This window comes from Myotis lucifugus, unplaced genomic scaffold, assembly GCF_000147115.1.
Source record: "Myotis lucifugus unplaced genomic scaffold, Myoluc2.0 scaffold_18, whole genome shotgun sequence".
In the NCBI taxonomy this organism is placed as follows: Eukaryota; Metazoa; Chordata; class Mammalia; order Chiroptera; family Vespertilionidae; genus Myotis; species Myotis lucifugus.
In genome coordinates this window covers 7199183-7214485 of record NW_005871066.1, presented here as the reverse complement: position 1 = coordinate 7214485, position 15303 = coordinate 7199183, and the positions used below count along the sequence as shown (strand labels likewise).

The 15303-nt window shown below is 39.2% G+C and overlaps 1 protein-coding gene across 1 annotated transcript in view; it reads right to left on the bottom strand.

The window, feature by feature from the left end:
- VPS41 (VPS41, HOPS complex subunit) overlaps positions 1 to 15303 on the bottom strand; it is a 121274-nt gene that overhangs the window by 26175 nt on the left and 79796 nt on the right. Inside the window, exons 12-18 of the mRNA XM_006085361.3 lie at positions 11656 to 11785; positions 10065 to 10180; positions 8846 to 8902; positions 5408 to 5469; positions 3962 to 4043; positions 2694 to 2786; positions 482 to 609 (exon numbers count right to left, since the gene is read on the bottom strand). Of these exons, the coding sequence (XP_006085423.1) occupies positions 482 to 609; positions 2694 to 2786; positions 3962 to 4043; positions 5408 to 5469; positions 8846 to 8902; positions 10065 to 10180; positions 11656 to 11785 (668 nt within the window). The remainder of the gene's footprint in view (positions 1 to 481; positions 610 to 2693; positions 2787 to 3961; positions 4044 to 5407; positions 5470 to 8845; positions 8903 to 10064; positions 10181 to 11655; positions 11786 to 15303) is intronic.

The following is a 15303-nucleotide window of genomic DNA, read 5'->3' as shown; positions in this document are numbered from 1 at the left end:
TACGTCAACGCTAGGCACTGAACTTAGTTCTTGATTATGACATCTCACTTAAGTCTTAAAACCATCCCCTAAGGAATTGTTACCTGCAATCTTACAGATAAGGAGTCTAAGGTCTGAGAGACTTACTGACTAGAGAACCAAGAAGGACAGAATCCACAGCCTCTGGGGGAACCATTTTGCCTACGTAATCTCAGACGCAGCACCCTTCCCTCCCTGAACCACTGCCTCTACTAAGTGCTGCTGACCAGGACTCTTCTCCTCTGGGAAACAGATTACGTTACAACTGCACACATTTTTCTTACCTCATAGTTGTTCACTGAAGGTTCATGAAAGGTTTTCACTAAGAGGGAGTATTGAAAAATGGTATAAAGGGCTCCCTTCCCTCCTCTGTGTCCTCCCTACTCAGAGTCTACCAGACCTAAAATATGAAAAACTGCCCATGTAGACGGAATTGGAAAAAGCAGCACTAAATCATACTCACAATTCTGCCAGGGTCTGAAGTAAGGTCCGGTTCTGACTGTCTTTCTTCAGGTGCTCCCGAACGGCTTGAACTATTACCGAATTGTTGTACAGATCTCCGGGCCATTCCCGGACCAGCGTGGCAAAACCCTACCGCACGGGGGAAAGGAAGAACACTCTCTGAGCAGGATAATGATCTAAATAGTCTAGACACGCCTAAAAGTACTCACGTAGACAGACAAAATAACTTTATGATGAAAACGTTGGTCCATAAACACATCACTTTTCAGACTATGGGTTTGGGGGTGGACACGGGAGACAGAATTACTGCACCCTAATCGCTATTTACCATTCCTGGGACGTAGGTGGTGTCATCCACTTCTACTCTTACTTGATGAAACACACAAATAAGAAATGCCCTCTGGTCCTTCAATGAAGCATCACTGCACAGAGAATGTAGGTTTGACTTGCTCTGTCCTCACTCTGGACCAACTACCACATGCGGATGACATCTCTAACATCCTACAGACATTGTCAGGTCAGCTGCTCACCCACCGCCTCTCACACACGTTAGGTCTGGGCTGCACAGCCAGCACAACGGCTCACCGTGGCTTGTCCCACGGGGAATCGCCCAGCATCCTTCAACAAGTTACCGTCTTTGTCCTCCTTCCACTCCGCCTCTAAACCTGTTTCGTTTGGGAATTTGGGACTTTGGTTCAAGTCTTATCCCCTGGCTCTTATCCTGACTATCACTAGATCTCAGATTTTGTGGTTCTGATAGAAAACCCCAGATTATCTGGATCCTGTTTCTCTCCCATGGCTGATTCTTGGCCTGTATCCTGGGCAGCTTCTGCCCTCCTGATTCCCGACTTTAGCCCTCAGGCTTTGTAACTCAGTACAGTAGAGCAGCTTACTGATCCTTAACAACTTTTAGGAAAAGCACAGCAAATAAAAGTAAAACTTTTCATATTATTGAAAAAAATCATATTAATATTAAATAACTCAACCAATGCTTTAATAAACTACTTTGAATTTGTTTAAATGATATTTAGAAATGAAAATTGTAGGGTACAATCTGCTTCTGTAAAGTACCAGGATTTGGTAAGTAGAAAATCACAGAAGAATCAGGAATAGAGTCTCCATTAAAGGCCTACCCACTTTCTCCTCTAGTGACCCTCAGGAAGGATGGCAAGACACTACAGCAACAGGCTACACATTCCAATCCAAACTGCAACCTTCCCACACATGAGCATGACTGCAGTTGACTGACATCTGAGGACAGATCATTCTCTGTGGCAGGGGCCTATCGTGTGCACTGTGAGATGTTTAACAGCGTTCCTGCTGGCCTCTGCCCACTAAATGACAGGAGCACAAACCCGTCTGCAGGACAAAAACAGCCCCTGTATCGAGAACCACTGGTTTACATGCTCGCTGTGACTCAGGCTACCAGTGACTGCTGAAGGATCATCATCCCATTCACACTTGTATGCCTGGTGCCTAGCACATTCCTGGAATGTAGTAGGCACTAAACAGATACTTTCAGAATAAATGCGTGTTAAATTAACAAACTTTAAAAATTATAATCCATTTTGGGTGCACGCAAACTGCAAACTTAAACTACAATTTGACATGCTATTTTTTAAATGTTATGGCCTTGGGCGAGTTAGTTAATTTCTTCATTTTTTAGTTTCCTCACCTGTAAAATTGAATTACTTGTATAGTGTTGTTGGGAGTATAACATCACAATTTGCATGTAAAAGTGCAGTATATAGTCGATAATCAATTTATGTACTGCCTTTCTCTTAATCAATAAGCAAACAGATCATTTCCAATTCCTTGCTCCATACCTACTCCCTCAATTTCTCTTTAATTCTCTTCTGGCAAACTTAGTTCTGTGTCTTACATGTCAGAAAGTTCTGATTTCTTAAGGGGGATTATAAACAGCAATAGCAGCTGCTATTCCATTTATAAAACCCCCAAATGGCACAGAGTCCCTTTTTCTATTAAGGCGGTAACTTAAAGAAATTCTCCAAAATTTGCATGGATTAGAGATTATCACCATCTACATCATTAACGTTAGTAGTCATTAGAGTTCATCTATCTCAGTTTCATCTACCACACACAAACTGCAACTCAGTTAACTTTAAACCAGTTGCTCCATTATATTGTTTTTCTAAAATTCTTAACATTTTCCATTGAGAACAAGTAAATATGGCCATGCCTGAATGCCATACCTCATAATCACTTTCCAAAAATTCGTGTAAGATCATTTCATAAATGAGTGGTTTCAGAACTGGATCCCCTCTTGGCAAATAAGGACTAATGGCCTAGGGAAGCAAAAGGTAAAAAACAAAACATAACAAAAATCTTTAAAAAGTGGTAAAACCAAACTATACTCAAATTATGTAGAAAACATGAAAGTATATTTTCAATTTTAAAATTTAAGGCAACAAAGTACTTTGGGAAATTATTATAAGGAGGAAAAAATCAAATGAATTCTATTTTCTTATATCACATTATAATTTTTTAATGTATCTATGAGGGATATGTATGCTTGAATGAATGAATAAAAATTGCCCTGACTGGTGTTGCTAACTGGTTAGAGCATAGCCCCACACACTGAAGGGTTGCAGGTTCCATTCCTGGTCAAGGGCATGTACCTGGGTTGCATATTCAATCCCCTGCCCAGATTGGTGCATCTGTAGGAGGCAACCAATCGATGTGTCTCTCTCCCATCGATGTTTTTCTTTCTCTCTCTTTCTCTCCCTCTCTCTCTATCATCTACCTATCTATCTATCTCCCTCCTCCCCCTCATCCTTTCTCCCTCTCTTACATCCCATTCTCTCTAAAAATCAATGGAAAAAATATCCTTGGGTGAGGATTAACAAAACAAAACCAAAAAAAAAAAGATTAAAAAATGAAGTATCAAAATTATTTGTTAGAGCTAGAGTCAAACTTTTCCATTTATTTTACAGTAAGTAAAATATTATTTTAACAAGCATTAATCTTTAGTAAATTTGAAAAACAAATGAACAAAAAACACCCTCATGTTTTAAAATCTACTGGATGAAATAATACCATCTCAATAAAGACATACCTTGTTCTATTGCACTTTGCTTTATAGCACTTCACAGACATTGCAATTTTTTAAATACAAACTGAAGGTTTGTAGCAATCCTGCATGGAGCAACTCAACTGAAACCATTTTTCCAACAGACTCAGATGATGATTGGCATTTTTTTTTTAGCAATAAAGTATTTTTTAATTAAGGTATGTGCACTGTTTTTTTTTTTTAAGATATAATGCTATTTCACATTTAATAAACTACAGTATAGTGTAAACAACTTTTGTATGCACTGGGAAATAAATTCATGTGACTTGCTTTATCGAGATATTTGCTTTATTGCATTGGTCTGAAATCTAACCCACAATATCTCCGAGGCATACCTATATTAATATACTACATAAAAAAATTAAGAGTTAAAAATAAAGTTAGGCTTACCTTAAGTTGTCCAATTTCTTTAAATTTATAAACTTCATATTCCCAGAGTGCTGCATTTTTCCCAAGAATTTTCTGGCATTTGCTGGTAGCAAAAACATCCAAGAGAGAAAGAAAGTTTTAGTAAAAAGAAATAAACCGAGACAGAGTAAGTAGACATTTCCCCTCATGTTTTAAATTAATCTCTCATCTCAGAGTACTGACAAAATTCTATCTCAAGTGGCACTGGTACTCACTTGTTTGTATATACAAGGTTGATGAAAATCATAAAAATACAAAATACTTATAAAGATGAATACCTTTCAGAAGACTACATACAATGAGGGGTTTTTCTCATGACTTTCCTGTTCTGAGTTTCCTATTTACCCAAATGAGCACTGCTGACATGAAGATCTTTCTTGCCTTGAAGAAATGTCATCATACCCCAAAGTGCCCATTTAAACCACTTCTTGAATGGCTTTAAATAATGGACTACAAAATTAGACGTGAGAAAATTAGAATCCTACCACAGTATAGTATGTAATCTGGAGAATAAAACTTTACTCAATTTGCACATGAAAGAAACATATTTCCCTAAATCTCAGGAGAGGAAAAGTAGGCCTGAAGGCTATCTTGCGGTCAGCCATGTACAGGCACCACATAGCTGCAGGCAAAGCCATTCACTCGACACACCCATACAACCATAGGTATGTTTTCTGCCTACCACAGACCCTGGCAAACCAGGAGCCTGCAGTCTGATCATTTCCATTTAATTGCCACCGTCTTGTTGAGAGACAGTTCTGATTGAATTGCAAGCAGAGGCACTGACTGTCTTTATTCTACACTATCTTCTTCTCAAGGATACTGGTTAACTGAAGAGCCCTGAAAATTAGAGGACCCAAACAGTGCTTCCCTCCGGAGCAAAGGACAGGTTTGTTTCCTGTCCAGTATAATAAAAGTAACATCTTACTCCGAGGCCAAGGGAAGGCAAGCTTACTGCCCACTATAAAAGAATCAGGCACCCTGAGTTCAGAGTCCCTTTCCTGTAACACAACCCACTGGCTGTGGAGGGTCACCCGGCCCTCTTCGTGCGGTGCTGTGGGACCTGGCACAAGTGCTGGTGTTTGGCTACTACTATTGCTGAGACACCCCTGAAACTGTGACAGGCTAACTTGTTAGCTTATAAAACGATAAAATCTCAGACTCTTCATGGTTTTTGACACCTTTATCATTAATGAGAAAAATATTTGTTTGGTAAAAAGTAGATAGTAGGTGTTTATACATACACATACACACACACACACACACACACACACATATATATCTGTGCTGTGGTTAAAATCATGAATAGTCAAAAATTATCCGTTAGAAAGATTAAATAAAAACATCTGTCAACTGCAGAGAATGGTTTATTTTTACTGCTAACATTGATCAATTCTATTTATATTACCAAGTAAATGTCATTATTACCGTGCTGCTATGTCATACTCTCCCTTGTCCACCAGGTGGTTTATATATGCCAAGCCGATGTCCTAGAGAAAATTAATGAAGGAATTGCATAATTAACTGGAAGAACTGAAAAGCTGAGTCTATTTCTGAGGAGACCATGACATTAGGGTCCTATTAGCACTACTGACTAGAACCTATTTATACAGCTTAGTATGCTTTATGTAATTATGCTCTTTTTTTCTTAAGCATATTCCTGTAATTATACTCATTCCCTTCCTAATCATATTTAAATACACTTGTATTTTCACAAATTTTAGAATTCGCAATGAGCTTTCATCTGTAACATGTGAGCCACCTGTCTATGTCAAGTCTGAGTTGTAAGTAAAACAAAAGGACAGGACATCATATTAAAGGGAAATATTAAAGGTAATGTTAAAGTGAAACTAAGCCCAGAAAAATATGTAATTCAAACCCAGAAGTTTACAGATGAGGAAACTGGGCCTACTGGATTCAGAGTATTCATGTTCATTTACTTACTCTACCTCGGTTCTGGAAGGATTTGGGGTGGCCTGTGGCTCTTGCTTGACCATCCCACAACTCCTCTTCTGAAATATTATTTTCACCCAAAAGCATTTTCATGAGAAGCTTAAACTCAGCATATATATCGCAACTTGGACTTTAAGTTCTACTTTATGTACAAAGAAGTTTTTACGGACTTTCCCCCTTGATGACAAAATTGGCAGGAGCTCATTTCTCTCTCTGCCTGCCTCGTTATGAAATTATATTGTGCCAGGAGGAAAAGTCTATGCATAATCAATGCATAGGACATGCCCATTCCAAGAGTGAAGGCAATGCTCATAGTTCTTAGTTTATTAAATTTTTACTTTAATGACTACTATGTAGGGAATCATATTTCAAATCTATAGGAACTACAGAGTGAAGAAAGGGTGCTTACATTTGTCTCTGAAAACAGACCACGTATCACAATATCAGTGGAGTCTGTCCAGGTTCAAAGAAGGGAATGTCTCCTTTGCAGAGCCATTTCTGCAACCTTTCTTCTCATGCCATGCCCCCTCTCCATGTGGAGTTGATTCTGCCACTCATCCTCTTTCTCTGTACACCTTGAACTTCAACCCAATTTTATCTCTTTTCCTAACATAAGCATATTAAGTGTCTCTCTTACACAAAATATTCACCATCACCACCAACATTCCCATGATGTCATAGCCCCCAACCACAATCTTCACTCTTTTCAACTTCAAAACTAGTCTACATTTAAGTTTACTTCATCATCTCCTATTCACTTTTCACTGCCTAGAACATGTTGAGAATAAATCAAATATATACATAAAATTCGCTAGTAACCTTTCTATTACTAAACCAAATGTACAACTAACTGGCTGAGCTAGTCTTACTTTTGGCCTGCTAACCTCAACCATTTAAGCATTTAACTCTCTTTACCCTGAAATTCTCTCCGTTCTCAGCTCCCATGACACAACCTTCCTCTGGCTGTTTCAATTCTGTTTGTAGGCATAATCCCTTGAATGTGAGTGTGCCCAATAGTTCCATCCGTGGTCCTCTGTTCTCTAATGCTAGACACTTGCCCTTTGTGGATTGGTCCAAACACATATAGTCACTTGTTTGCTGATGATTCTCTCGTATCTATTCTGAGTCCGGATATCTTTCTTGAGCTCCACTATGCTCCATAGGATGCAAAAACTCAATGTGTCTAAATCAAACTTCACCCCCCAACACACACCTGATCCTACTACTCCTTGAACAGTCTCTTTCTCTCCCCCTGTTCTCTTCTCCTCTCTCCTTCCCTCTCCCCTTCTTCTCTTTCTCTCATTTCTTCATCATCTTCTCCTCCTCCTCCCTCCTTCTCTCTCTCTGTCTTTCACTCTCTCTCCCCAACCCTCTCTCTCTCTCTCTCTCTCTCTCTCTCTCTCTCTCTCTCTCTCTCTCTCTCAATGGCATCACCATCCACCAGAGGCTCAAGCCTGGGAGTCAGCCTAGATTTCTCGCTCTCACTTCCCTATGCACACAGAGCCGGTCACCAAACCCGAGTCTAGTTAGACCACGTCTTCCATCTATCTTCATTCCATTCCTATCAACTCTGCAGGTCTCATCACTTCCACCTCCACACCAAGAAGGGAATCATACCTCATTGATTCCCATCTCCATCAGAGACTCTTTCTTTTTTTAAAAAATAGATTTTTTTATTGATTTTTACAGAGAGGAAGGGAGAGGGATAGAGAGTTGGAAACATCGATGAGAGAGAAACATCGATCAGCTGCCTCCTGCACACCCCCTACTGGGGATGTGCCCGCAACCAAGGTACATGCCCTTGACCGGAATCGAATCTGGGACCCTTGAGTCCGCAGGCTGACGCTCTATCCGCTGAGCCAAACCGGTTAGAGCCAGAGACTCTTTCTAACAAGCAAATATGATGGATGAGGCACTGCAAGCTCAACCTGTCTTCTAGAGATTCCAAGACAGAGCCAAGCTCCTAATTCCACATGGCCCTTCAGAATCAGACTTTCCCAATGTACAAACTCCTCACTGCTCCACAGAACCAAGCGGGCCGAGCAGTTTCACGACTGCACCATCACGTATATTATTGGCTGGACCACCTGCTGCTTCATTTCTAGAGAATCCCTGCCTATTCTCCACAATTTTGAATAAAAAAAAAATAAATAAAAAGATGCTCTGGTTCTTTCTCTGTTTAGTTCCTGAATGATTTTGCTTGTACATTCTTGAGAATTAGGCCTTTATGTGAAGTTTTACAGAGAAGTTTATGGTAGGGGAAGTATAGGCAAAAGGAATTTGTGCTGAAACCAAGTAGCCATAAAAGACTAAGTTTCCAGCCTTCAGCTGTAAACAAGAGTCCTGGGCTAGCTGGTCTCTAGGGACCCTTCACACTCAGAGGAGAAGGAGAAGATTTATTTTCTGCTTTCCCTCTGCACATTCACTGTCACAGTTAGCAAAGAAATAGGCTTTCAGTCACTATATTTTTCCAGAGTCCAAATGTAATAAAAATGTATTTGATGTCCTAGATTAGTCTCCATAACAAAATCAATTGAGTCTGTTATTATGGAAACACTGAAGCAATCCACTTTCATAAAACTACTCTTGATACATTTTGTGATAATGTGATTTTACCTATGATTTAAAGAAATCTCACCACACATAACTGGAAAGCTTTGTATTTAAAGTGTATTTCATAAATCCAGTTTCCAAATTACCTAAAACTACCTCCTAGCAGGTGTTCAAGTCTCTTGTTTACAAGCAGAAACTGATTCAATAAAATGAAATATTTTGATCTTACAGGTTGGAGAATTAGTTTGAAATAAATCCTCAAAAGGCAGGAAGAATCAGTTCTTTTAAAATTACTTTCAGTTTCATTATAACTTATTGAAAGGTAAAGCTATATTTCAAATAATAAAATTACACACTTACCAGAATCTTATGTCTTTTAATGTTCTTTTGGCTAATTTCAGCTGCCATCAAAGCTTCCTATATTTACATGAGCATGATAAAAGGAGGAGAAAAAATGGGAGAAAGTGAGAAAGACAGGAGGTTATAAACACTGTATTTATTATGTTTTAGAGTTCTACACTACATAAATAAAGCCCCATTTTCCTGCAGCTTTTGCTTCAAGCACAGGAATTGCTAATGCTTATGGTTGAATGAACCTCACTGCATTCAAACTCAAACAAAACCAGCCAACCAAAATGCAGACTCCTCTTATTTCCACCTGAATTCATTTCCACATTAGGATATTAGAATTACTTTGCAGATAGAAATCAAAATATAATTAAAGCTCCCAGGTTCAAACAAAAAAGTCATCTGTCATTCTAAATCTGTATGAGTTATCTTGACAAAGGAACACTTTTCCTTTATGAAACATAAAAAGTAAACTATATGCATATGTTTAGGTATATATACAAATAACATTTTGAAAATCTCTGATTTGATTTTTATTCTGTAAAGTTTGTAATTATTTACTTTAACACAAATGTTTAAAACACAGAATTATTTCTTTAAGAAACTACTGGAGCTAAAGGCAGTACGGTATGAACTTAGTATCAATGCCTGCACTCTGAATAGTTTATAAGTTAAAAAATTTTTCCCCAAATCCTTTCAGGTGGTTACAAACTTAAAGCAACATATAAATAGATTATGGTTACTGAGGTTAAAAAATGTTTTCTTTTCTTATCTATTAAAATTAATCTGAACTCAATGAAGTGGGCATTGTTCCATCTGAATGGGTAGTTCAACCATCCTAAGTGAGAATTTGGCAGATTTACTTTTATATATGAAATAAGCACCAAAGGAATGATTCCACGAAAATATCCAAACAGACAATTCTAAAATACTAGCTCTATTTTATTCCTCTTGAATAAGCACAAAATAAACACTTCAACAGGCTGGATGGAACCCCTTTCCTCCCTCCACTACCAACTCCTCTTCCATTGAACAGTAAAGCTAGTTAACCTCCTTGTGATCTTTTCCCAAAAACACTTCTAAAAAAGAATATTGGAAAGTTATTAGCCTCCAACATATTTTCTAGCGTAGGGCATTCTAATTCACCTACATGAAAGATTTATCACAAAAACCTTTTATCCTCTATGCTACAGATGTGTCAATACTTTCAAGAAAGTAAAATCAAAACTACTTCATATTTCTTCTTTTCCAGGAGCCAGTCAATGTGGTCATCTTGGTCTCGTTCCTTCGCTACCACGACATCTCTTGGACTCACGATGTAAAAGAGTGATTCCCCTTCAGAATACTCTATGGGTGAGAGAAGAGAAAAACATCTGGGGCAACTCAACAGCAGAAACCTGGGCAGTGGTTTTAGGGGACTTAATTAGGCAACCCAATTTAGTAAGAGTGAACGGAAAACTCGACACCTTTGGAACAAGTGCGTTTGGTTCTGTTTGAAGGTCGGGGTGGGGCAAGGTAGAGAATGATAGAATATATCCCAGTGCTTTAAAAAGTATTCAACTGTAAAATTATTTGGAAGAAAAAAAGAAAGGGAAGGAGAAAGGAAGGAAGGAAAGTGAGGGGAGAAATACCAAAAATCTTTTTAAAAGTAAGGTGAGTTTAAAATTCTGTGTTTAATATATTCTGACTTCAGCTGAAAGGTAATGTTCAAAATTCTCCATGTCTACTGCATATCAGAATTCACGTACTGTATATAAACTTTATTAATGGCCATTTACAGCACTGTCCTATTTTTACAGAACAACCACACCCTACAGTCTGCGATAAATGTTTCCTCCTCATCAAGGTCAAGGCCATCTAAAGCATAAGTGACAGATGCCCTGAGCCCTGGGGATATAATCTGTCATTTCAGCATGTTGTGCACAATGCCAATTGTGAGGGTTTCCTGCAGAATTCAATTATAAAACTTGTTCGGAAGGGTTTCTAAGTGTGCAGCGGAGTTTGCTCTGAGCAAAATACCTAGATTGGACACTCTCAGTTGTGAGTCACGTTTGCTTTTTGCCAAGTCCAGAATACTCTTCTCACATTTCTCAGATGATCAGGGGATTCATATAAGAAAAGTCAAACATGTATAGACTATTTCTTCATTTGCTTTGGTTAAAATGAGAACTAAAAATATCACACAAAAATGTCGATTGTTTTTAAAGCAGAAAAACATTCTTCAAAGCCTAAGCTGTTCTATTTTCATCCATGTGTTTTTGAAGGGTGTGATAATACCCAAACACAGATGCCTCTGGTATGACTAACCAGCAATGTCTTTCCCTTCATTTGTGAGCAGTGACTAAGTATGTTCATTCATCCACTCAACAAATATTCAGTGAATCCCTAGTATATGCCGGGCACTCTGCTAGGCTCCGAGCATTTGGTGACAAAGAGAAAGATAACTTCTCTGCCATCCCAGAGTACTCTGTCTAGGGACATAAAGTTGGGAGTAATTAGAACATGCTGCTTGACATCAGTGTAGGTTAGGTGTCACTTTAAATAGTTTGGGCAATAGACCAAGAATAAAAACAAAGACCCCAGAGCCTACTCACCTCCATCCTGGCCCCATCTTTCCCCCTCCCTTCTGCTGTGGGAGCTCAAGAGAGTTCTATAGTATCTCTCGGCCTCGATGCCCACACTTGCAACCTAAGAGGCCTGCCCAGATATTCTCTAAGATCTTCTCAGCACCTCAATTTAAATTCCTGCTGTGCTACTCGAGTGGAAGGGTGGGGAATATAAATGCAAGCAACACCATGAGCCAGCTCCCGGATCTCTCTCACCTAAGTGATAATCCCGACATTCGTTTTCCTGGAAGCCTCTCACTGTCAGAGCATCGGACGAGATCTCTTCACAGGCCTCGGAGAGCGGCTGGATAATATCCAACCTGGGCCGGGCACAGTATTCTCTTTCCTGAGGGCAAAAAAAGAGAACGGAAAAAGCTCAATTTAATTACATCTCTACAAATTATACAAATTAAATTTAGTTAGCCATAATTAAATGCCTTGGTTTTATCATTTCGGCGGATCTAAGCCCTTCTAACCACCTGCCACAGAGAGCCTCGTAACTGTGTTTTATTTTCCGACCTTTGCATGAGATAAACAGGACAGGTACTACTGTGCCATGTGAGCAGCCCACGACGGCAGCCACTCAACGCCACGGTGACCACAGCCTTAGACCACTTTGTTACACCTCTTCGTCCCAAAAGTGAGCAGAGCACAAATAATATTACAAACTGCTCCATTATCCAAATCGCTGCCACTACAGGTAAACTGACAGGTGATGCTAAAAGTAAAAAGTCAGAGCTTAAGAGCCATGTCTAAAGCAGAACTGGCTGAGATGACGGCAAAGCTCCCTATCAGCTCTGTCCAATGTGACAGACATGATCACTGGTGCCTACTGACTTTGGTGATGGAGAAATTGAGTTTTATTTTTTTATTTTTTTATTTTTTTGTTTTCGTTTTTTTTAAATATATTTTATTGATTTTTTACAGAGAGGAAGGGAGAGAGATAGAGAGTTAGAAACATCGATGAGAGAGAAACATCGATCAGCTGCCTCCTGCACATCTCCTACTGGGGATGTGCCCGCAACCCAGGTACATGCCCTTGACCGGAATCGAACCTGGGACCTTTCAGTCCGCAGGCCGACGCTCTATCCACTGAGCCAAACCGGTTTCGGCAGAAATTGAGTTTTAAATATATTTATTTTTAATTAATCTAAATTTAGTCCTAACTTAATTTAAATATATAGTTAGTGACATTAGTTTTGGACAGTGCAGTTCTAGATCAAGACAGAAGCGGAAAAGGTGATTTACTGAGGACCTCTGACAGCTCCACTAACCTACTGTGATTATACAAAGACTATTCTCATGGAGTTCTTAAATTACCCCTTAGCAAGTAATATTGTTCCTAATTTTACAGATGAAGAAACTGAGGATCAAAAGATTTACTAAGATAAAAATTACATAAGTAAATGATGAAACTGGGTTTGTGAAAAAACTGGAACATATGGTAAACCTTGGATTTCAAACCAAGTTTGTTTTACTTTGAAGTTCATGATTCAGGGCCTTCAGCACACAAATACAACATACACTTGACCACTATCCGAAGCAACAAGGCCTGGGGCAGTGTGACACATGAAACAGAAGGAAAGAAGTCCAGAGCCACCACCAACTCTCAAGTTCCCTCAGTAAACAGTAAGCCTCGAGGGTTTCTTTGATCAATTTTGTTAGGTTAACTGAGAAGTAATTACATTAGCTATGCCCCTCCTACTCTGAAAACATTCCAAAAATAAATATCAACTCTAAAAGATCAATTAGTAGAGAAAAACAAAAACAGTGAATACAGAGCATAATTTATCAGATCTGTGGATAAATGAGAATTATCTCAATTTTGAAACAAAAAAATGAAGAAACAGCTGAAAGATGTAAAAAATTGACTGCTGTAACAAAGACAAAAATAGCAAAATAGAAAAAAAATATATTTGAACCAAATAATAGTAAAAGAAAACTGCCTTGCTAGACCATATAAAGAGCTCCTTTATATGTGTAAGAAAACCATGAACAATGTGATTCATCGCCTTGTTTGATAACCATTGTTCACTGGCCAAACAAACCCTGCTTATCTGTGAACTTCCTAGAAGCAGGAATTTGGTCCTGAGTTTATTATAAAGGATTTTAACCCCCAAAGCTTACCACAATTCTTACCTTTATTATTGAATGAAAGAAAAATAAAACATTAGGGGAATAGCTTAATAAATTAGGGTATATCAACCAGATAAAATAGTACACAACCATTATCCTATAAAAGAAAAGGGTAATATGCAAATTGACCTTAACAATGGAACAACCGGTTGCTATCATGCACACTGACCACCATGGGGCAGTCACTCAATGCAGGAGCTGCCCCCTGATGGTCAGTGCGCTTCCACAGGGGGAGCACTGCTCAGCCAGAAGCTGGCTCGTGGCTGCCCAGCGCAGTGGTGGTAGCAGGAGCCTCTCCCACCTCCACAGCAGCGCTAAGGATGAGCAGGCCTAAGCCGTTAGTCGGACATCCCCCGAGGGGCCCAGACTGCCAGAGGGAGAAGCTGGGCTGAGGGACTCCCTGCACTGAGCCTCTAGTAAGAGATAATGATGGAAGACTCCATGGCCACACGGAGAGAGAATGGAATAAGGACCCCAAAAATATGGCAATAAGGAATAGCGTGTAACTATGACTGCAATTGTGTGGAAAAAATGCACATAGGTAAAAAGAAAGCTATGTTGGGGGATACTATATTGAGTGATATAAAAACAAATTTTAATGTTGCAGGTAAGTGATCTTTTCGATATGGGAAAAAAGGTGGGGAGGCATTGTTGGTCCCAAGCTGCTTCTTTATTTCTTTTGTCTTAATTTTATCAGTTTATTCTGTGTGTAAGGATTTAAGTACTTTGGTGTTATATGAAATGAATATAATGGCACACACATTTTTAAGTCATCTGCAAGACCCTCACTTCTTTCTCTGAAAAAGTTTTCATTTTCTAATTTGCTCTATGTGGTTGGCCTTTCTTGGTTTTTACTCCTTTCCAATACTCTCTTTTATTAACAAAGGTTTCCTCTCTTTCTTTTCTTGGTCACTTGTTTATTAGGCTTTCCCTTTTTCACTTTACTACTTCTTTCCTTATGTCTTTCAATCACATTCTCAATCCTCCCCACATTCTTCATCAAAAAGTACCATATTTACTCTCTCAGGAGCCACTGCTTTTCTTTATTTTCAAAATAATAATAATAATAATAATAATAATAATAATAATAAACTGATGTCCTGCAACAGAGCTAGAAGCCAGCCATATTGATTTTAGCAGGTTTGAGTGTTCACTTAAGTCTACAGCTTCCCATTGCCTAGCAACATGGGCACCCAGAGCTTCAGGTTACTATAGCGATGGCTTCCTGATGCAAGTGCTAGCACAGAGAAAAGCTGGAGAGCAGCTACCACTTCAAAACTGGGCCTCCCAGGGTTTTTCTCCCCATTTTATTCCTTGGCATTTGAAAAGGGGGAAAAGAAAGGAGAGGATACAGAAAAGAAGAGCCTACTTACTGTAAAGGACTAGACAATCAATTGCTATTTCTTTTATATACAGGATCAAAACAAAATCCTTTATAACAAGCTCTCCTTGTTTATGCCTTGAAGCCACCCCTACCCCCTTCCTGACAGGACCCCTGGACTCTGACATAAAGACAAGCCGGGAATGGGGCTGACCTAGGCTTCAAAGAGAGGCTGAGTGTGCACGCCCCTCCCTCCCCGGGACCATGCAAAGGGCTTCATTCCAAAGTCATGTATCACAAAATCTAGACTCTCTGCGGCTTCTTATTTAGCCACACATTTCATACCACCGCTTGCACTGATAGCTGAGACTTAGCAACAGTCTATTTCAAAGCCAGAATCAGGCTGC